The following is a 23446-nucleotide window of genomic DNA, read 5'->3' on the forward strand; positions in this document are numbered from 1 at the left end:
CTCATGGATACTGGTCAGGTTTGTTAACTGCTGAGCCGCGCTGGGAACTCCTGTACCACTGTTTCCTGGCTGCTCCTCCCTGGTCTCTGCATCCCCTCTGTTCCCTGATTAGCGACTATTTGAACCTGCCCTTTAGATCTCAGTGAAGGTCGTGGAGGCTGCAGTTTATTCCCTAGAAACAAGAAATGGGGGCACAGAAAGGCTTGTGTGCCCAGGAGCCCACAGGAACCTGCTTGGATTCACTGTATTGCTGTGGCTCTGGTTACAGCTGTGGCATGGGTTTGATCCCTGGGCCGGGAACTTCCACAGGCTGTAGACACAGCCAAAAAAGAAAAGTGCAATTTCAGTAGCATGACTGATTACATCTAAACTACCTGTTTTAGCCTGTGAACATCAAGAGGGTAACATTTGAAGCAAGATTCGGACAATAGCATAGCCGCAAATTGTCTTCTGCTTCCACATCCGTCTCTAACGGCCGCTCGGGCTAGAAACTCGTCTTCCCTCAGTCAGATCCCTCCCAGGCTGTGCCAGCTTTGTGTGTAGTCTTTTGGGGGCTTAAGGCAGCAAATTAAAAACTCTCAGCGTTCCCATCGTGGCACAGCAGAGACGGATCTGACTAGGATCGATGAGGTTGTGGGTTCAATCCCTGGCCTTGCTCACTGGGTTAAGTATCTGGCCATGCCATGAGCTATGCTGCAGGTCGCAATGTTTGGATACTGTGTAGCTGTGGCGTAGACCGGCAGCAGTAGCTCCCATCGGACCTCTAGCCTAGGAAACTACATATGCTGCGGGTGTGGCCCTAAAATCAAAATAAATAAATAAATATTTAAAAAAAATAAAATCTCTCAACACTCATACCTGTTAGTTCCTCAGAGCAGATGTTATCATTGCTCTTGTGTCCTGTCCCCACTAATGGGCATTAGAATCACCCTCCAGTGACAGGCCTTGGTTCTTTTCACTGTCAGCTATTTCTAGCTCTTGGCTCCTGTTGTTAGTTCCTGACTTTCTTTCTCTCTTCTAGTTCATCGATGTTAAAGCTGGGAGGACACTAGAAATTACCTAGTCCCTTTTCCTTATGTTACAGATGAGGAAGCTGAGGCCCGGGGACGGGCTTCACCTGAGATCAACAGAGAGTAGTGACCCAGTTTTCTCGAGGCCCAGCCTGTGTTCCTTTTAGTTGGAGATGTATTACTTCAGGGTTTGCAAGTGCCATCATGGACATGCGGCAGCCACCTCACTAGGTCTCATCAGGCATCAGACCCGATCAGAGGTTCCCTTCCACTCACGTGCCTGGGAGTGATGCCCCAGGAGAGGCACTGCTAGCAATGCTGCAGAATGCTGAGAGGCTCATCCTTCAGACTCCCGGGGCCTATCCAACTCTGGAAGCGCAGCATTCACATTTTGGGTAACATCTGAGAGAAAGCTTGATGCTTGATTCTTTGGGGTTCCTTGATGAGTGGGGAGGCTGCTGAGCACAGGAACCCCATGTATGGCACAAGGGCTTTGGAGCAACCAGAACCGAAGCGTCTTCTCCAGGAGAACTTCAGCACTCATGTGAACCCTCATGTCTCCGGACTAATGCTTCAGCCCTCAGAGACCCCTTCCGAATAGCAAAGCATTCTGGGACCTGACCCTTCTCACCTGTGCCCACTCGTCTTTTAACCTTGTGGCCCAGCCAACCTCCCACTGGGGCATCTCCTCCCTGCCTCACTTTTGTGCAAATCGATCCCAGCTGTGGATGCTGGCGTCCCTCTCCTCCGCCCCCACGTAATGCGAGCCAGCTGCCGGGGCTCTCTTCCTAGGCTTCCTTCAAACACACTGCCTCTCCTCCACCCAGCAGATGCTCGGTAAGACTACATGTTAAGCAGCAAGCGAAGTGGAAAGAGTCAGTTTTAGCATCCCCAGAACCATAGATATGTTCTTTGCATGTTCCTAAGAAAGCACCAACTGTAGCAATGCCCATCCCCCTCCCCCATGGACGGTGCCTCTAGCCTTCACAATTCAGGGATAAAATTCCAATAGGCTGCACTCCAAATAATCCCTTATTTCCTCTTCTACCACTTATTTTTGGGAAAAGCTGCCACTAGGTGTATAATCTGCAGAACCTGACCTTCTGGTATTTCAATGCACAGAATTTTTTTTTTTTTTTTTTGGTCTTTTACATGATCCACTCTTTCTCCAGGTGATCCTTAGGAACCCATAACAAATGTGCAGAGTTCCCTTCACTGGTAACAGACCTGACTAGTATCCGTGAGGACATGGGTTGGATCCCTGGCCTCTAGCTCTGTGGGTTAAAGACCCAGCGTTGCCATGAGCTGTGGTGTAGGTCACAGAAGCAGCTTGGATCCCGCATTGCTGTGGCTGTGGCGTAGGCCAGCAGCTGCAGCTCCGACTAGACCCCTAGCCTGGGAACTTCCATATGCTGCACATGTGGCCCTAAAAAAAAAGTGCTACAGACAGAAGTGGGTTTCATACACCAGGCTTCTTTCAGGGAATTCCTTCTTAGGATCTCTTTTAGGAAACTGCCTCTCATCACTTGGAAATGAGGGCTAGCATCCCAGTAAAACATGTAACATCAAAATTCCAGCTCAACCGCCACTGTCTACCTGCCTCACCCTCCCTGGTCCACCGCACCCTCCCTGGTACACAGCACCCTCCCTGGTGCACAGCACCCTCCCTGGTGCACAGCACCCTCTCTGGTCCAGACTTCCAGGCCTTTTTACAGCAGTCATCAACGATGAATACATTTTACATTCAGACCCAGTATGTCTGCTGCACAGTACACACAGGTATTTATTTACAACTGGGAGGAAAATAAAGCACACTCTCTTATTTTCTCTTCTGTTCCTTTTGTTGTTTTTAATGCTAATCACAACTAACTGAAATTACTTCAGAACCCACTAATGAGTTGCAAATTCTATAGTCTGCAGAAACCCGCTGCAGACACAGCTATCCTTGTTTATATATAACGCCCTTCTAGTTTTCTAAGTCATGACCTCACACCTATAGTACCTGAGCTGATCAACTTTATAGACTGGCCACATACAAATACAGATCCAAAAGTTTTAGGACAAAGTGAGTTCAACACATTTAGTGACCTATAGATTCAAGGAAATTAAACCCAAATGGTAAGCAGTTCACTGAAAGCATCAACAGTCTTGATGTCTTGGAGAAAGCAGTGCCTTTTCTTTTTTGTCTTTTGCCTTTTCTAGTGTCGCTTCCCGTAGCATATGAAGGTTCCCAGGCTAGGGGTCTAATCGGAGCTGGAGCTGCCAAGCCTACGCCAGACACAGCAACGAGGGATCCGACCTGCATCTGCAACCTACACTGCAGCTCACAGCAACACCAGATCCTTAACCCACTGTGATCGAACCCACAACCTCATGGTTCTTAGTTGGATTCGTTAACCGTTGAGCCACGACGGGAACTCCAAGCAGTGCCTTAAGAAAAAAGGCTTCTCTGCTTTTCAAGAAGATCTTTGAAAGGCAGAAGTCAGAGTTCCTATTCCGGCTCAGGGGAAACGAGCCCAACTAGTATCCATGAGGATGCTGGTTCAGTCCCTGGCTCTGCTTAGTAGGTTAAGGATCCAGTATTGCTATGAGCTGTGGTGTAGGTCACAGGTTCGGCTCAGATCCTTTGCTGCTGTGGCTGTGGCATAGACTGGCAGCTACATCTCCGATTCAACCGCTAGCCTGGAAACTTCCATATGCCATGGGTGCAGCCCTAAAAAGCAAAATAATAATGAGGAGGAGGATGTGATGAAAGGCAGAAGTCTATTCACCCCAAGTTGCTGGCTAATTATTGATGTTGCTCTCCTTGGCGTAGGTCCTGACTTTACTGTCTTGCTCTTTCTCAGCTGTTGAAGCAGGTATTGTAGTGATAAAAGCAAAATGTTGGGGTAGCATCTTGCTCATTTTGAGAGTGATCATTTGAAAGACAAGACCAAAAATCAGTGAAATAAATGGATGCTGGGCTACTAAGAGTCATTTCATGACTCCAGGGAATCTTAAGAGTTTGATTATTTTCTAAGAAAGAGAACAGGAAGATTAGGAGACATGCTGATAAATGAGCAAGACTCAGTATTACCCTTTGGGGTCAGGGCCCCCAAATGAGAACAGGATAGAAAAGAGGGCTGGTGTATTTTTAAGATGTCTGGGGGGTGCTAGATTCAGAGGAAGCAGAGTGATTTGGCGGGTGGCGGGGGTGGGGGTGGGGGTGGGAGGTGCGTTTCGCCGTTTTGAGCCGTGCCTGTGGCGTGCAGAAGTTCCAGGCCAGGAACTGTACCTGCACCACAGCAGTGATAACTCCAGATCCTTAACCTCGAAGCCACCTGGGAACATAGGGATTGCTTTTTCGTTGTGGCAAATATACATAACCATAAAGTTTACCATTTTAATCTTTTTTTTTCTTCTTCTTTTTAGGGCTGCACCCAAGGCATATGGAGATTCCCAGGCTAGGGCTCGAATCGGAGCTGTGGCCACTGGCCTATGGCACAGCCAGCGCCAGGTGGGATCTGAGCTGCTTCTGCCTCCTAGACCACAGCTCACGGCAATGCCAGATCCTTAACCCACTGAGCGAGGCCAGGGATTGAACCTGCATCCTCATGGATGCTAGTCGGGTTTGTTAACCACTGAGCCACCACGAGAACGCCCCATTTTAATCGTTTTTAAGTCCACATTTCAGTGGCATTAAGTACATTCACAGTGTTTGCAGCCATCACCATATCCCTTTCTAGAGCTTTTTGTATCATCTCACCTGTAGCTCTGTACCCTTTAAGCAACAATGTACCTGTGTCCCTAGCCCCTAGGCCCTCATAACCTCTGTTTTACTCTGGCTCTATGAATTTGACTGTTCTTAAGTCCCTAATGTTAAGTGGAATTATACAGTACCCGTCATTTTCTGCCTGGCTTCATTCACTTGCTAGCCACTGTCTTTCAACCCACCCTTTTTTTCTCTCTCTCCTCTCTCTCTTTTTTTTTTTCTGTCAGAGAGCGTTTTGCCTATGTTTTCTTTTTCTTTTTTATTTTTTTTTTTTATTTTTTCCTGCTGTACAGCAAGGGGATCAAGTTATCCTTACATGTATACATTTTTCCCCCACCCTTTGTTCTGTTGCAATGTGAGTATCTAGACATAGTTCTCACTGCCCCTTTTTCTCTTTAAGTCAGAGCTAAGTAATATTTTTTAACGGGCTCAGGAAAGTTTTATGGCCATGAGAGTATAGGTGTCTGATGTCATGGGACCCCAGTAAAGGAGCATCCATCTCTCCAGAACGCAGCAGCCTTGCAGTTGTACGTGAACTTTATGTAAACCAGGGCAAATAATCCGAGGGTATCTCAACCAAGGAAATGCAGTTACAGGGCCCCAAAGCTGACTCGGTGTGCTCCTGGGAGAATGCTTTGGGCCCGCACATTCGTTTTGTTCTTAGACATTTCATTTCTTTTCTTTTCTTTTTTTTTTTTTTTTGCTTCTTAGGGCCAAATCTTGCGGCATATGCAAGTTCCCAGGCTAGGGGTCAATTTGGGGTGACAGCTACTGGCCTACACCACATCTACATCAATGCGGGATCCGAGCCACACCTGCAGCCTACACCACCGCTCACGGCAACACGGCGTCCTTAACCAACTGAGCGAGGCCAGGGATTGAACCCGCATCCTCATGGATCCTAGTTCGGCTCTTTACTGTTGAGCCACAACTTTAGAAGCTTTTTAGAAATATCTGATGGGGGGGAACTTCCACATTAGGCATTTCTCATACGCTTCTAAGGTTCCCGTCCCATAACATTTTTAGAAATAGCTTATTAGAAGGGGGCAGGGGGGCTGCTGCAGGCTCACTAGCTGTAAGAAATGATTGCATGGAAGAAGGGAAAGGCTGCTCTCACCTCGGAAGGCCACCTGTCATCACTGTGCTGAGGCTCGACAGAACCGATAGCAAAGTAAGAATCCCAGGAAATCCAGCCACTCGTTCAACAGACAGCAGGAGTCCAGGCAGAGCGGGGTGGATCACGATGAAGAAGGGCCAGCGTTTGCCAGGAAAAGGCTTCATTGTGATCATTCTTCTTTAAGGCAGATTCCGAGTCTTTCTCTCGGTGTTCTTATTTCTCAGTGTTTTGAATTTGGGGCAAGGAGTGACTGTTCACAGGTTTCACTTTTACACAACCGAGCATAAAACTGCACGCAACTGACGGCTGCACGTGCAAACTAAAGGACGTCCCTCTTTTCCCTGATCACACCTAGGTGTTCGTGCCCGGCTGAGAGCGTGTGTGTTAGCAGGCAAAGAACCTTCAGTGAGAGAAGGAGCAAGGAACAGGGGTCTCGATGTTGGGAGTCTCTTTAGGGGGTGGGATGTGAACGCTCCTCCCTGGCTTCTCCCTGGAGGCTGCCCGCTCTCCCTGAACCATCGCCCCTTCTCCCCTCTCTCCCGGCTGCAGCACCCTGTCCAAGTGCTGCCACGCGATGGTGGCGGTCATCTACCCCTTCACCTGGCAGCACACCTACATCCCCGTGCTGCCGCCTGCCATGGTCGACATTGTGTGCTCGCCAACGCCCTTCCTCATCGGGCTGCTCACCAGCTCGCTGCCGCTGCTCAGGGAGCTGCCCTTGGAAGAGGTGAGCCCTGGGGATGTCCCCCGTGCCCTCCCTGGGTGGGGGGGCAGAGGCGGGGGGTGGGAAGGCTGTGCCTGCGTGGAGGGACCCCACGGCTTTGTCAGTTAGCCCCCCCACTGCCTCCCACCGCCGATCCACGTTGACCTCAGCAGACCCTCGGCGACCACAGACTGTTTCCCCTCTAAATGAACCTACTGGCCTGAATACCTATGGAGAGGGGCAGCAGTCACCAGCTTAACCAGATTTTAAAACACCTGATCCATACATAGGCATTCACCCGATCCTTGCCCCCTCTACCCCCCGACACAAGCACTAACGAGAACTGGAAATTATCTTTGGACTAATAATAAAGTTAACAACGCCTATGCTCCTACAAATGGGCAAATGGGTCCTTTTCATATCAGGTGAAAGTCACCCCAAATGTTGTGGGATTTTTTTGTTTGTTTTGCTTTGTAGGGCCTCACCTGCCGCATATGCAAGTTCCCAGGTTAGGGGTCAGATTGGAGCTGCAGCTGCCAGCCTACACCACAGCCATGCCAATGTGGGATCCAAGCCGCATCTGTGACCTACACCACAGCTCACAGCAATGCCAGATCCCTACGCGCTGAGCGAGGCCAGGGATTGAACCTGCGTCCTCATGGATGCTAGTCGGGTTTGTCACCATGGAGCCACAAAGGGAACTCCCAGCCCAAATGTTTTTAATGCTCAAGTTCTGGATTTTTGAGTTAGCATCCAAGCGCGGAAGGCCTCCTTGGCATTTCTGTGGTTATTCAGTCCCAGCCCCTTCTTCTAAACCGTCTCTGTCCCCAGGACTGAGAACTTCGAGCCGTCAGAGCTTGAACCATGGGGACTAAACGACGCTACAGGGAACGCCTGGCCCTGAAATCCTTCCCATGTCTCTCCATGCGGCTCCGCTAGTTGCCCAGATAGTCCTAAAGTCCCCTTAAATGTTAACCAGCCGACTCAAGTTTTCAAGTGTGAGTCTGTGAACTGCAAAGCGTTTGCCCGGGTACCCCGTGGTCCCTAATGGCTCAGTTCCGCCCCCAGGAGAGCATGTGAAAAGGAAGCAGAGCTCCCTCAGCTCCTGGGCCAAGTTTAGAGCCCGTGGGTCCCGCTGTTGGTGGAATCGTGGCCATCCAGGCCCCCTGCTCGTCCTCTGTCATAGCCACTGGCCTGAGGCTTGGCATTTGCACGATCCCATGAGTGGGCACCTCCTTAAGTTTGGCACCCTCGGGCCCTCGCTTGCTTCACCTTAGGTCTGGCCCTGGGTCTCAGCCAGGTCCTGAGGGGGGCGGAGGAAGGTGCGTTGAACCTGAAAGTCCTGACTCATGAAGCCCAGCACCTGCCGCCTGACTTCCTCTCCAGTTGGGTCCAGTCCTCTGGGTCCCTCCCTCCTACCTCATGAAAAGAGATGATGAGGCTGAGTGGGCAGCTGAGAGGAAGGAGGAAGAAGGGACAGAGTCACATGGAAGGGGAACAAAGGCGGTCTCTGGCCTCTGTCACCACCTCAGTGACCCCCATGCTAAAACAGTCTGAGTGGCTCTGCCTTAGCCAGACCAGGAACAGGGCAGGGAGTCCAACCCGAGGCCCACACATGTCCCAGCCGGCGGTTACAGTGTTGAAAGCATGCAATTCTGGAAAGCCCTTTTCCCTCCCTCCCCTCTTCATCATTTGTGGCCACAGTGGCAACATCAGGAAACCACAAATGGCCCACTCCAACCCCACCCCAGCTGCCTCTCCGAGAGCCAAGAAGGAAGAGGCTAAGAGTCCATCTCTATATCCTGGAAGCCCTGTGTCCCTAACAGTCCCTTTTCTCATCTCATAGGTCCTTGTCGTCGACCTCGCCAACAATCGGTTCCTCAGACAGGTGAGTAAGCAGGCCAGCGTCAAGCCATTGCTCTCTCCGTTTTTATCCCTTCATTGTTTGGGGCTCAGCTTTCCAGCTCTGGAAAGTTCCACGGTGGGCCTGGGATTGCAAAATGGGCTGGCGGGCTTGAGTCATTCCCGGCCAGGGCTGGACCGCGGATAGGACAGAAGGCCAAAAGAGGAGGGGTTTGGACAAAAGATCGATTCCCATGTGTTCTGTCACAAAATGGTTTGCTCACAATTAGAATCTTTGTATAGGTTGGAGTTCCTGTCGTGGCGCAGTGGTTAATGAATCCGACTAGGAACCATGAGGTTGCAGGTTCGATCCCTGGCCTTGCTCAGTGGGTTAAAGATCCGGCGTTGCCGTGAGCTGTGGTGTAGGCCGCATATGCGGCTCGGATCCCCCGTTGCTGTGGCTCTGGCGTAGGCTGGCAACTACAGCTCCAATTAGACCCCTAGCCTGGGAACCTCCATATGCTCCAGGAGTGGCCCAAGAAATGGCAAAAAGACAAAAAAATAATAATAATAATAAAATAGAATCTTTCTGTAGGTTATAACTATAGACACTCGTCTTTTTTTTTTTTTTTTTTTTGCTTTTTAGGGCCGCACTTGCAGCATATGGAAGTTTGGAGCTGAAGCCGCCAGCCTACACCACAGCCACCAGCAACGCGGGATCCGAGCTGCGTCTGTGACCTACACCACAGCTCACAACAACACCAGATCCTTAACCCACTGAGCAAGGTCAGGGATTGAACCCACATCCTCATGGTTCCTAGTCAGGTTCTTTTTCAATGAGCCATCATGATGGGAACTCCCACACTCATCTTTCTCAACATACTTTTAAATAATATTTGAGGAGTTCTCATCGTGGCACAGTGGTTAACAAATCTGACTAGGAACCATGAGGTTGCGGGTTCGATCCCTGGCCTTGCTCAGGGGGTTAAGGATCTGGTGTTGCCATTAGCTGTAGTGTAGGTCGCAGACACGGCTCGGGTCCTGTGTTGCTGTGGCTCTGGTGTAGGATGATAGCTACAGCTCCGATTCGACCCCTAGCCTGGGAACCTCCATATGCTGCGGGAGTGGCCCTAGAAAAGACAAAAAATAAAATAAAATACATAATATTTGATAATGAATTTCATGATATAATATTAAATGGAAAAAATCGAGATCCACAATTATATACGTTATTTTGCTAATCTTGTATTTTTAAAAGGCTAGAAATGAAAAAGAAATATATATATATATAAAACCTTTTTTTTTTTGTCTTTTTGGGGCCTCACCTGCAGCATATGGAGGTTCCCAGGCTAGGGGTCAATTGAAGCTATACCTGCCAGCCTACACCACAGCCACAGCAACACCAGATCCAAGCTGCACCTGTGACCTATACCACAGCTTACAGCAACGCCAGATCCTTAACCCTCTGAGTGAGGCCAGGGATCAAACCTGCATCCCCATGAGTGCTAGTCAGACTCATTTCCACTGGGCCACGACAGGAACTCCTATATATAAAACTCTTAAAAAGATTGAAAACTCACTGAAATATGTAATGCTGGTTACATTGGAGCAGGAGACTGAAAGTGAGACAGATTATGAATGATTTTACATTGTTTCAATACTTTCATATTTTCTGTAGTAATCATGAACTACTCGCACTATCAGAGAAAGGAGTACACATTTAGAGGTGGGTTTTTTTTTTCTTGCCTTGCCCGCAACATGTAGAAGTCATTGGGGCAGGGATCGAGCCCACTCCACAGCAGCCATCAGAACCATGGCAGTGACAACTCCAGATCCTTAATCCTCTGCACCATGACAGAACGTCCCACAATTAGTTTCTTATTATCACTTGCCAGAAAGATCGAACTTCTATCAGGTCTTGCAAAGAATCATTACATAAAGTCTTTTTGGGCCTTCTGAAGGACTGCTCTTAAATTTGGAGTGGCCGCTGAAAAGTTAGGCATATTACTGCTGTGTTTTTATCATTAGTTCCATCTACTTTCATTTCCCCAAATCCCTCATGGTATGCTTGTACCCAAAGCCCTCCTGCTCTGAGACCCAGATCATAAAGCCAGCTTTGAATCATACTGGCCATCTGCCCTGGCCAGAGTCCCCAGATTAGAGCTAGCCACCCTGCAGAGTGGGGGTAGCCACTAAGTGCCAGGCGCTTCAACAATGTACTTGTATTACATTTAATCACTCCCCCCACCCAGCTTTATTGAGATATTATCAACATATAACATATGTAAGTTTAAGACATGATTTGATTATGTGTATACTAAGTTTTTTTTTGTTTGTTTTTTTGTTTTTTTTTGTCTTTTCTAGGGCTGCACCTGCGGCATATGGAGGTTCCTAGGCTAGGGGTCTAATCCGAGCTGTAGCCACCGGCCTATGCCAGAGCCACAGCAACGCCAAATCCAAGCCTCATCTGCAACCTACACCACAGCTCACAGCAACGCCAGATCCTTAACCCACTGAGCAAGGGCAGGGATCAAAGCCACAACCTCATGGCTCCTAGTTGGATTCGTTAACCACTGAGCCTCAACGCAAAATCCTTAAGATCTACTTTCTTAATACCTTTTTTTTTTTTTTGTCTTTTTAGGGCTGCACCAGCTGCATATGGAGGTTCCCAGGCTAGGGGTCGCATTGGAGCTTCGGCCTACGCCACAACCACAGCAACACCAGATCCGAGCTGTGTCTACAACCTACACTGAAGCTCATGACAACACGGGATCCTTAACCCACTGAGCAGGGCCAGGGATCAGACCTGTGGCCTCCTGGATGCTAGTCAGGTTTGTTTCTGCTGAGCCAGGATAGGAACTCCACGACTTTCAAGTATATCATACAGTATTATTAACCCTAGTCACCAAGCTGTATATTAGATTCCTTAGAATTTATTCATTTTATAGCTGGAAGTTTATACCCTTTGCCCAACATTCCCCCACTTCCTTCACCCTCAGCCCCTGGTTACCACCATTCTACTCTCTATTTTTATGATTCCAGTTTGTTTTTAGATCCCACATGTAAGCGAGAACATACAGAGTTTATCTTTTGCTGTCTGATCTTCTTCATTCGGCATAATGACCTCAAGGTCCATCCATGTTGTCACAAAAGGCAGTCCTTTTTTAGGGCTGAGTGGTATTCCTGTGTGTATGTGTGTATGTGTGTGTGTGTGTACACACGTACATACATACATGCATGTCTATAAAAATGTCTGTTCATGTCCTTGCCCATCTTGTTTTCTATTGAATTGTATGGAGTGCCTTACGCATTTCGGATAATAACCCCTTATCAAATATATGACTTATAGGGAGTTCCCATCATGGTGCAGTGGAAATGAATTCAACTAGGAACTATGAGGTTGCAGATTCGATCCCCGGGCTTGCTCAGTAGGTTAAGGATCCAGCATTGCCGTGATCTGTGGTGTAGGTCACAGACACAGCTTGGATCTTGTGTTGCTGTGGCTGTGGTGTAGGCTGGCAGCTGTAGCTCCGCTTGGACCCCTAGCCTGGGAACCTCCAGATGCCTCGGGTGCAGCCCTAAAAAGCAAAAAACGGGATTTACAGATATTTTCTCCCATTCTGTAGGTTGCCTTTTCGTTTTGCTGATTGTTTTACTGTGCAGAATATTTTTAGGGTGAGGTACTCCCCCTTGTTCATTTTTTGTTTTGTTGCTTGTCCTTTTGGTGTATATCCAAACAATCTTTGGCAAGATCAATGTCAAGGAGCTTTTTACTATGTTTTCTTCTCATAGTTTTAGTTTCTGGTCTAATATTTAAGCCTTTAATCTACTTTGTAAAAAAGCACATAGCCTTTGTGTATGGTGTAAGATAGGGGTCCAATTTCATTCTTTGGCATGTGGTTGTCCAGTTTTCCCAACACCGTTTGTTTAAGAGACCATCCTTTCCCCCATTGAATATTCAGCTTCCTTGTCAAATATTAATTGACCGCATAGGTGTGGATTTACTTGGGGGCCCTCGATTCTATTCTGTTTGTCTCTGTGTCTGTTTTTATGCCAGTACCGTACTTTCTGGATGGCCAGAGCTCTTTGGTAAAGTTTAAAATAAGGAATTGTGGTGCCTCTGGCTTTGTTCTTCTTTCCCAAGATTGTTTTGGCTATTTAGGATCATGTGTGGTTCCTTGCAGATTTTGGATTTGTGTGTGTGTGGAAAACGTCTTTGGAATTTCCCTAGAGATTGATTTGAATGTATAGATGGCATTGAGTAATACAGACATTTTAACAATATTAATTCTTCCAATCCATAAACACAGAATAGCTTTCTATTTATTTTTATCTCCTTCAGTTTATTTCACCACTGGTGAAAAATACATTTTTCTTTTTTTTTTTTTTTGGCTGCCTCTGGCCAAGGATTAAACCCCCACCCCAGTTGTAACCAGAGCCACACAGCAGTGACAATAGTGGATCGTTAACCCACTGAGCCACCAGAGAACTCCCCAGCATCATCTCATACACATTGTGTTTAACCTTCCCAATGAGGTCAATATTGATTGGTAGCCCGTTTTACAAATTGGGGAACTGAAGCTCATGTAGCTTATAAAAAGTAGAATCAAGATTCAAAACCTCAGTGGAGTTCCCGTCATGGCTCAGTGGTTAACGAACCCAACTAGCATCCATGAGGTTGTGGGTTCGATCCCTGGTTTTGCTCAGTGGGTTAAGGATCTGGCATTGCCATGAGCTGTGGTGTAGGTTGCAGACGTGGCTCAGATCCCACGTTGCTGTGGCTGTGGATTAGGCTGGCAGCTGCAGCTCTGATTCGACCACTAGGCTGGGAACTTCCATATGCTGCAGGTGCAGCCCTAAAAAGAGAAAGAAAGAAAAAGATTCAAACCTCTGGCTCTAATTTGGCTTCCTTTCACTAAACCAGGAACTGTGCCAGGCCTTCCCCACAGTGATTCCAATGTGTCCTGCTGGCCAGGATGCAGCCACCATCCCCACAAGCACTGGGGAGATGGCCCACCTGCTTTTTTTTCTGCTTTCCAGATGGACGACGAGGATTCCATTCTGCCCCGGAAGCTGCAGGTAGCCCTGGAACACATTCTGGAACAGAGGAATGACCTGGCGAGTGAGCAGGATGCCGGGCCCCCGGACTGCAAGCGTGGTAAATGCTCCGCCACTTCCCCCTCGTCCATTGTTAGAGTCAGAGAGCAATGCACTCGGGGCATCCGTCCCACTTGGCACTGGGTTAAGTAGGAGAATGGGCAAGACAGGTGCACAGGGAGAGAGGCCAGGTGCTCATCCCCTTTTTCTGGACCTCATTCTTATAATGAGCTGTAGAGAAAATGCTTCCCACCTCCCTCACTTTGGCCCCCGCATGTCTGCTTCACGGTGGAGGAGAAGTGACCTGCTCACCTTTTTCATGGACCCTCAGTTTGCCATCCAGGGAGCTGGTGGTTGCTTGACGTACTGATTGGCTTGTCCAGAGCCTCCGCCTCGGCCATCCGCCCTCACCAGTGCCGGTCCTTCCCCACTCTGCTCAGGCCCTGAGCCCAGCCCCCTGAACGAGGTGGTGTCCGAAGCCTTTGTCCGCTTCTTCGTGGAGATCGTGGGCCACTACTCCTTGTTCCTGACGGCGGGCGATCGTGAGGAGAGGAGCCTGCAGCGAGAGGCCTTCCGCAAAGCCGTCTCCTCCAAGAGCGTCCGCCGCTTCCTGGAGGTCTTCATGGAGACCCAGATGTTCCGGGGCTTCATCCAGGAGCGGGAGCTGCGCCGGCAGGACCCCAAAGGTCAGGGGGCGTCCTTGCTGCGGGAGGGCTGAGGCAGAGAGATGCCTGGGGCCTGGGTGGGTGGGGGGTGAACAGGGAGGAAGCTCAGGGGCCAGGGCCCAGATGCAGCAGCGTGCAGCCTCATTCTCGCCCCCTCTGAGCTGGTGAAATGGCCTGGCCACCCCGCTGTCCCCTCAGGTATCACTTCCCCATTGCTCGCTGCTCCCAGAACCACGCTCCAGGTTCTCCTGGCAACTTCTGTTCTGATCCATTCTCTCCCGCTTGATGAAATGCTCGTGCCTCCCCTGGTCCCTTCCACCCTTCTTCCTCGCCCTTTCCACGGGGCCTGGGGACGAGCCAGAGAAGGAGGCAGCAGCGATGGCCGGGCGCTCTCTGCTTCTGTGTGCCAGCAGCTGACACCCAGCCGGGGGGAGTAGGACAGCACAGATCCCCAACCTGGGACCACAGGAGCGCCCACCCCATCCCACCCACCTCTGTCTTTGGGGGTCTTCTTTTCTCTCCTCCCTTCTCCCTGTCCCTATTGCTGGATCCTGTCACACTTGCAGTGATGGAGGCAGGGAGAGGATGCAAAAGGCGGATCAGGTCATGCCCTTTCTTACATTATCTTGAGTCCTTTTGGGAACCGAAAAAGTAGAAATGTCAGTAAAGGCGGTGCCCGATGGGAGCTAGGCCTGAGTAGGGAAAAGATACTTGGGAGTTGGCTGATGGCCCAGCGGGTTGAGGCTCCTGCGTTCTCACCGCTGTGGCTCTGGTTGCTGCTGTGTGGGGTTCGATCCCTGCCCTGGGAACTCCCACTTACTGCCTGTATGGCAGAAAAAAAAAAAAGGTATAGCAAAAGATGCTTAATACCAAGAAGATGCCATACAGCGACCAGGGGGCCCTCAGGGCAGCAGCTGGCCCAGGCCTTGGTGTCTCCCGGTGCTGTGACCACAGAGACTGAGTTCAAGCTCTGCATCCCCAGAGATCCTTGCGGAGCAGAAAGGGAGGCTGTCACAGTTTGGGTAATTCTGATGCGTCATAGCTGAAGAGATGAAAGAAAATGGATTAGAAAGCAGGAGTCACATAACTCCTGATGAAAGGATTCCTTTCCATAGAAGACCTGCTCACTATAAATAGGTCATGATTTCATAGAGATTGAGACGTGGAGTTCCCATCGTGGTGCAGCGGAAACAAATCCAACTAGGAACCATGAGGTTGCGGGTTCAATCCCTGGCCTCGCTCAGTGGGTTAAGGATCCGGCATTGCCATGAGCTGTGGTGTAGGCTGGTGGCAACAGCTCCAACTAGACCCCTCGCCTGGGAACCTCCATATGCCGTGGGTGCGGCCCTAAAAAGGCAAAAGACAAAAAAAAAAAAAAGACGCAAAAGCTTACAAGTAGCACAGAAGGAGGCCCCCCTCCCCTGTCCATGGAAGGTCAGTGCGAAGTCAGCCCGCCTGAGGCTCCCGCCACAGAAGAGAGCTGAGGGCACCTTGGAGGCGACCTGGCCACCCTCCCGAGCTCCCAGAGGGCAGCCGGGTTCCCAGGAAGGCAACCCACTAGGCCAGGGGCCCTCTTACGGGAGTACTCGAGGAAGAGGGAGACCGCAGGGGCTCCTGAGAGCCAGGACCAGCTGGTTCTTTGAAACCACAGGCCTGGCACAGTGTAGATGCTTGGAAGATGTTTGTCAAATGAACGTTGGATTTCACACATGTGCTAGCTTTACAGCTTTCCAAAGACAGTTATTGCACGAGGTTGGGCAATTATCAGAGCAGTAAAAGCCCTTATAAATCTTATGATTCAGAGCATGTTTATAGGAGCAGCGTCATCTCCGAAGCGAGATTTCTCTTTTCTATGGGAATAAGGAAATGGATGTGTTTAGAAGCAGGAAGAGTAGGCACTGCATTGGTTGGGATTTCTCTTGTCGACAGGTCTGTTCGAGGTCCGAGCCCAAGAGTACCTGGAAACACTGCCCAGTGGCGAGCACAGTGGTGTCAACAAGTTCCTGAAAGGACTAGGTGAGGCCCGGTGTCTCTGTCCCATCCACGGCCCCCTGGCCCTGGGGTCCTGCACCAGCGCCAGGGCCTGATGACACCCAGCTCTGAAGCCTGCACTGAGTGAGCCAAGCTGGCATTTTACCCTCCTGTTCTAATCTGTCCCCAGAGCGTAAACAAGGGACACCAGTGCCCCCCTCCCTGCTTCCCTAGGTCCCTAGCTGTCCTACTACACTTTCACTGAGTGGGGTTTTTTGGGATTTTTTGTAGTTGTTGTCATTTTGGGGCTGCACCCAGAGCATATGGAAGTTCCCAGGCTAGGGGTCGAATTGGAGCTACAGCTACCAGCTTACACCACAGCCATAGTAACACCAGAACCTTAACCCACTGAGAACCCGCGACCTCATGGATACACGTCAGGTTCGTTATTGCCGAGCCACAGTGGAAGCGTCTAACCTTTCACTGTTCTCTCCCACACTCCAGTCTTCTGGGGAACTGGATTTAGACACATGATGAATGGAGCCAGAGAAGGGCATCTGCCCGTAAAGACCTGGACCAGCCTCCAAATGCTGGTCCACATTCCCAAAGGGTGGAACTGTGAGAATTATGAGGACTCCCGTTTATTTATTTTTTTGATTTTATGGCTGCTCCTGTGGCACATGGTGGTTCCCAGGCTAGGCATCAAATCAGAGCTTCAGCTGCCAGCCTACACCACAGCCATAGCAATGTGGGATCTGGGCCACATCTGCCACCTACAGCACAGCTCACGGCAACACCGGATCCTTAACCCACTGAATGAGGCCAGGGATCGAACCGAATCCTCATGGATAGTAGTCAGGTTTGTTACCACTGAGCCATGATGGCAACTCCCAAGGACTCCAGTTTAATCAGCAAGAAGCCCCTCCTGGGAAGGCAGGAGAAGAAAGCGAAAAAGAAGGAGGGAGCAGGCCCCAGTGAGGAGGAGCCGTGTGACAAGGACCCTGCGGAATGGATGGCACCTGGGAAGGGACTCCAAGCTCCCAGGCGTTTTCTCCCCACTCGGCTTTCAGGGATGTTCCAGTCAGCATCTCCTGTATCACCTTTTCAGAAGCAACATCTGCAGTTCTGAGTTTTCCCTTTCAGAACTTCCCCAAGCATGGAGTTCCCACTGTGGCCCGGTGGGTTATGAACCTGACTTGTATCCTTGAGGATGTGGTTGGATCCCTGGCCTCGCTCAGTGGGTTAAGGATCTGGCGTTGCCATGAGCTGTGGTGTAGGTCACAGACGCAGCTCCGATCCTGCGTTGCTGTGGCTGTGGTGTAGGCGGGCAGCTACAGCTTGGATTCGACCCCTAGCCTGGGAACCTCCATATGCAGTGACAGCGGCCCTAGAAAAGGAAAAAAAAAAAAAAAATTTCCCCAAAGCTGAGGAAGATCCCTTCTCTCTGGGGAGGTGTCTGAGGAGGGCAGAGGGGCAACCAGGCAGGGCGATCCCCCCTTTCTCCTGAGCACCAGCGGGGGGAGGATGAGGCTCCCAGGCGTGGTGTGGGCGGCCACATCTAGGGCGGAAGGGCAGGATTTCACTCACCCGTTTGTCTGCCTAGTGAAATGTTCTCATTTTTTTTAGGCAATAAAATGAAATTTCTACACAAGAAATAACCCTCAACCCAGCCTCAAGAGACAGCTTCCACCTAGCGCAACCACGTGTTTTAAAAACAGTCCCGGCGGCCTTTCTGAAACCTTGGGTCCTTGGCTGTCCCGGATGCTGGGATAAAGGCCATCCCTCGGCAATGCCCAGGACCCAGGACCCAGGACCCCAGAGCTGCCTGAAGGTGGTGCCTCCTCAGCACCGCACTGGAAATGGGACCTGACACCAGGCACGAGCAAATGGATCGCTTTGGTTGTTGGTTTTGGGGGTTTTGATTTTTTTTTTTTTTTTTTTTACATCTTAGATATTAAAAAAAAAGAAAGAAAAGTGTTTGGCTTTTCTTTTGATGATGCCAAGGCCATGTCACCTTTCTCTGGCTCGTCCTGCCTGGCAGCTCAGCTCTGGAGCGAAGAGAAACGGAGGCGATGGGAAGGAGCGGCCACCACAGAACTGGAAACCGGGGCGCTCCTCCCGGCAGGACCGCGGACCAGTGCGGCCGAGGGGGCAGCACTGCGGAGACCCTGCCCACACCGCAGACACCAGGCCCCAGGCGTTAGGGCCGGGGTCCTCTTGAGGAAAGGACCAGCAGGAGGCAGATCTGGGCCGAAAGGAAGAATGGAAACTGTAGGAGGAGTTGGCTTCCTGGGATGAGCTGTGCTTCCAGGCTGGCAGGCGATGCCATCTGGTGGCGGAGGCCATTTGTTGTCCTGCCCTGACTCCTCACCCCAAATGGACCTGACTTTTCTGCACTGCCTCTTTCCTCTTAGAAGCCATAGAACTGTCCCCTGCCTGAGTGGCCCATGACTTTTATTTTATTTTATTTTTTGGCTTTCTAGGGCTGTGCCCACAGCATGTGGAAGTTCCCAGGCTAGGGGTCGAATCGGAGCTGCAGCTGCTGGCCTGCACCACAGCCACAGCAACCCAAGATCCAAACCACATCTGCAACCTACACCACAGCTGATGGCAATGCTGGACCCATAACCCACTGAGCAAGGCCAGGGATTGAACCCGAATCCTCATGGATACTAGTCAGGTTCATTACCCCTGAGCCACAACGAGAACTCCAGTCTGTGACTTTTAGAGGTACACACAAAAAGAAGAAATCTTTTCATCAGATATGTTAATAAAACATTCTTGGCGTTCCCGTCGTGGCACAGTGGAAATGAATCTGACTAGGAACCATGAGGTTGCGGGTTCCACCCCTGGCCTCGATCAGTGGGTTAAGGATCTGATGTTGCCATGAGCTGTGGTGTAGGTTGCAGATGTGGCTCAGATCTGGTGTTGCTGTGGCTGTGGTGTAGGCTGGCAGCTGTAGCTCCAATTGGACCCCTAGCCTGGGAACCTCCATGTGCCACAAGTGTGGCGCTAAAAAGACAAAAAAATAAATGAATTAATTAAAATAAAATATTCTTAGTGTCCTAAAGGTTATGATGCTGCCAAGAGCCCATCTGAGAAACAAAGAAGCCAGTGCTTTGACTCTGTTCCTATTTATACTCTGTGAACGTTTCCCCTCTCAGTGCAGGGACGCAGAACAGAGCACATGAACTAGTACATGGACAGAATGAAGGGAGGGCCTTTGCTGCTGATGTTAAGAAGGAGCATCAGAGTTCCCGTTCTGGCTCAGTGGTAAGAACCTGGCGAGTGTCCATGAGGATGCGGGTTCAATCTCTGACCCAGTTCAGTGGGTTAAGGACCTGGCATTGCTGCGAGTAGCGGTGTAGGTTGCAGATGTGTCTTGGATCTTGCGTGGCTGTGGCCAGCAGCTGCAGCTCTAATTGGACCCCTAGCCTGGAAACTTCCATATGCCTCCAGTGCAGCGCCCCCCCCAAAAAAAAAGAAGCATCAAAACTCTGGGGACAGCATCCTTAGACTTGTGCAGCCAAAGGGAAAGAAGCAGGGGGGTTAGGAGAAAGCTGCACTCCAGGTGCTCTCCTGCAGGGGGGGAGGCCCTGAGTGTGCTTTGAGAACAGTGGGCAGCACAGACACGGGGTCTCAAAGGAGGCTCATGGCCACCCCCACCCTCCCTGGCCAGCCCGCTGCCTGCATATCCCACAGGTAAATTCCCTCTGGGTGGCACCAGGAACCCTGCAAAAACCCAGAAAATGGATGTGTTCTGACTTTGGCAATGGCCCAGAGGCCTGTGCTGCCTGGCAAGGGTTCTTGACCTTTAGGGAATTGGGAGCAAGGAGGTCTTTTGAGGGACAATAAGAACAAGAGGAAATTAAGGAGAGGTTGACCACTCACTCTGCATTAGGGATTCTTAACTCGGGTCATGGACCCCTCCCCCAAATTGTGTCCAGAATTTGGTATGTTCAGTCATTTTTCAAGGGAGAGGGTCTATGGGTTTTTGTTTTGTTTTTTGTTTTTTGTCTTCTTGCCTTTTCTAGGGCTGCTCCCAAGGCATATGGAGGTTCCCAGGCTAGAGATCTAATCGGAGCTGTAGCCGCCAGCCTACATCACAGCCACGTCTTCGACCTACACCACAGCTCATGGCAACGCCAGATCCTTAACCCACTGAGCAAGGCCAGGGATCGAACCCACAACCTCATGGTTCCTAATCCACTTCATTAACCACTGAGCCACGAAAGGAACTCTGAGAGGGTCTATAGTTTACAGAAGATTCTCAAAGGGGCCCAAGGCCCCTCAAAATGGTAGGAAGCAAACTCTGCATAACAAATAACCTGGGTAGCATATGTGGTTGAGGGCTGGGGGAGACAAAATCCCTTGAGTGTGGGGCCTCACAAATTTGTAACTAACAATAGCTCCTCAGATTAGTTAACTTTATTAATACTAATATTCTGCTCAGAGATGGTCACTTAATATTTTGGAATATACTTCTAACTTATTTCACATTGTTTACTTAGCACCTCCAAGCGAATAAATACATACTTTTGCCAACATTTCTAGTGATTGTATAAGATTCTTTTTTGTTTGTTTGGTTTTTTTTTTTTGTCTTTTTGTGTTTTTCTTGAGCTGCTCCTGCTGCATATGGAGGTTCCCAGGCTAGGAGTCGAATTGGAGCCAGAGCCACAGCGACGCAGGATCGAGCCGCGTCTGCAACCTACACCACAGTCTGCAACCTACACCACAGCCCACAGCAACGCCGGATCCTTTAACCCACTGAGCAAGGGCAGGGATCGAACCCGCAACCTCATGGTTCCTAGTCGAATTCGTTAACCACTGCACCATGACGGGAACTCCTAAGATTCTTTTTTATAGATAGACTCAAAGGTATTTGACCAATCCTCTCATGCATGTAGGATAGTTCCAATTTTTACTATCATAAGGAGCGTTGAGAAAAGCATCTTTGTAAAAGTATCCTTTTTTTTTTTTTTTTTTCCGCTTTTTAAGGCCACAGGATCCGAGCCACGTCTGCGACCTACACCACAGCTCACAGCAACTCCAGATCCTTCACCCACTGAGCGAAGCCAGGGATTGAACCCGCAACCTCATGGTTTCTAGTTGGATTTGTTTCCACTGTGCCACAATGGGAACTCCTATAAAGTATCTTAGTACAGGTGTTCCTGTCCTGGCTCAGTGATAGTGAATGACTGGTATCCGTGAGGACGCGAGTTCAATCCCTGACCTCACTCAGTGGCTTAAATGATCAGGTGTTGACATGAGCTGTGGTGAAGGTCACAGACACGGCTCAGATCTGTCCTTGCTGTGGCCACGGCTGTGGTGTAGGCCAGTGGCTATAGCTCCAATTTGACCCCTAGCCTGGGAACTTCCATATGCCTCGGGTGCAGCCCTAAAAGGACCAAGAAAAAAGATATCGAAGTACATTTGCCCTATTTTTTTATATAACATTTTTTTATATATAATGATTTTTATTTTTTTCCATTATAGCTGGTTTACAATGTTCTGTCAATTTTCTACTGTACAGCAAGGTGACCTAGTTACACATATCTGTATACATTATTTTTTCTTACATTATCACCATAAATGACTCGACATAGTTCCCAGTGCTACACAGCAGGATCTTATGGCTACATTTGCCCTATTTTCATTTTTGCTTGAAGTAAAATATACATACAGCAAAGTGCTCAGATCATGAATACATAGCCTGACGACCTTCCACAAAGGACCAGATCCCTGTAACCAGCACCCGGGGCCAGGAGCAGAACAGCATGGGCCGCAGCTCCCCTTCCCGGCATCCCTCCCATCCTACTCTGCAGGTAAGTTTAAACTAAATCAACCCGCCAATCGTCTCCCTGCTACCAAGTGGGAAATTGGGCTGTGAAGGATCAGAGACGGAAGGGAAGAGGCCAGAGAGAGTGGATCTGAAAGAGAAAGTAGCTTGCTGAGATGAGGAAGCACGGGTTCTTAGAAGTGATCATACCACCTCTTCTCACCCAGACTGCGAGTAATGATAAGATCTGCCATTTAGGAGTTCCCATTGTGGCTCAGCAGTGAGGAACCTGACTAGCATCCATGAGGTTGCGGTTCAGTCCCCGGCCTTGCTCAGAGGGTTAGAGATCCGGCATTGCCGTGACCTGTGGTGCCGGTCACAGACGAGGCTCGAATCCCACATGGCTGTGGCTGTGGCGTAGGCCAGCAGCTGCAGCTCTGATTCGATCCCCTAACCTGGGAACTTCCGTATGCCACATGTGTGGCCCCCAGAAAACCAAAAAGAAAAAAAAGATCTGCCATTTATCGAGCATTTCTTTGTGCCCATTACTAGGTTGTGTTTGTTGTGTGTGTTACCTGAGCACTAGAATGTAAGCCTTGTGGGGGCAGGGCCTGGTCCCTCACGTTCACTGCTGAATTCCCAGCACCTAAAGCCAGTGATTGGCACAGAGGAGTCTGTCAGTAAATGTTTCCTGACCCGGGACACAATCCCCACAGCAGGACTAAAGCTGCCCTGTCCTGTCTCCATCGCAGGCGGCCAGCTCAGTAGAGGTGGATGCGTACCCTCCGGAGCCCAAGGACTACTGGGTCCAGGAGAGCTGGCTTGCTGCTGACTGGGACGGCCATTCCAGCCGTCTCTTCCGTTGTTTTCAGCACAAAGCACTGAGCTCCCCAGGAGACCACGACACCAGTCAGAAGGTTTCTTGGTAAGTAAGAAGTCAGAGCAAAGGGTGTCGGAGAGTCTGGGGGGACACATCTCCTTCTCTCACAGGGTCTGTTACCCCGGCAGTGCTGGATCTGTCCTGCCAACCTCTTTGCTTGTTTGTTTTGTCTTTTGTCTTTTCAGAGCTGCATCTGTAGCATAGGGGGGTTCCCAGGCCAGGGGTCTAATTGGAGCTGTTTCTGCTGGCCTATGCCAGAGCCACCACAATGCCAGATCTGAGCCTCATCTGTGACCTACACTGCAGCTCATGGCAACGCCGGATCCTTAACCCACTGAGCGAGGCCAGGGATCAAACCCGAAACCTCATGGCTCCTAGATGGATTTGTTTCCGCTGTGCCAAGACGGGAATTTCTGTTTGCTTTTTAGGGCCTACCCATGGCATATGGAAGATCCCAGGCTAGGGGTCGAATCAGAGCTGCAGCTGCCAGTCTACGCCACAGCCACAGCAACTCAGGATCCTGAACCCATGGAGAGAGGGAGGGATCAAACCCATGTCCTCATGGATTCTAGTCAGGTTCCTTACCACTGAGCCATGACGGGAACTCTCTCTGACTTCTTGATCCTTGGCA

The 23446-nt window shown here is 49.9% G+C and overlaps 1 protein-coding gene across 2 annotated transcripts in view; it reads left to right on the plus strand.

The window, feature by feature from the left end:
* DENND2A (DENN domain containing 2A) overlaps positions 1-18673 on the plus strand; it is a 124166-nt gene extending 105493 nt beyond the window's left edge. For both annotated transcript variants that reach the window (XM_047763228.1, XM_047763230.1), the window contains 6 exons: positions 6428-6605; positions 8428-8469; positions 13464-13581; positions 13961-14206; positions 16115-16201; positions 17783-18673. In XM_047763228.1, coding sequence (XP_047619184.1) covers positions 6428-6605; positions 8428-8469; positions 13464-13581; positions 13961-14206; positions 16115-16201; positions 17783-17814 — 703 coding nt within the window. In that variant the 3' untranslated portion in view covers positions 17815-18673. The remainder of the gene's footprint in view (positions 1-6427; positions 6606-8427; positions 8470-13463; positions 13582-13960; positions 14207-16114; positions 16202-17782) is intronic.
* Positions 18674-23446: the final 4773 nt, after the last annotated feature.

The sequence above is a fragment of the Phacochoerus africanus genome, chromosome 16 (assembly GCF_016906955.1).
Source record: "Phacochoerus africanus isolate WHEZ1 chromosome 16, ROS_Pafr_v1, whole genome shotgun sequence".
Classification (NCBI taxonomy): Eukaryota; Metazoa; Chordata; class Mammalia; order Artiodactyla; family Suidae; genus Phacochoerus; species Phacochoerus africanus.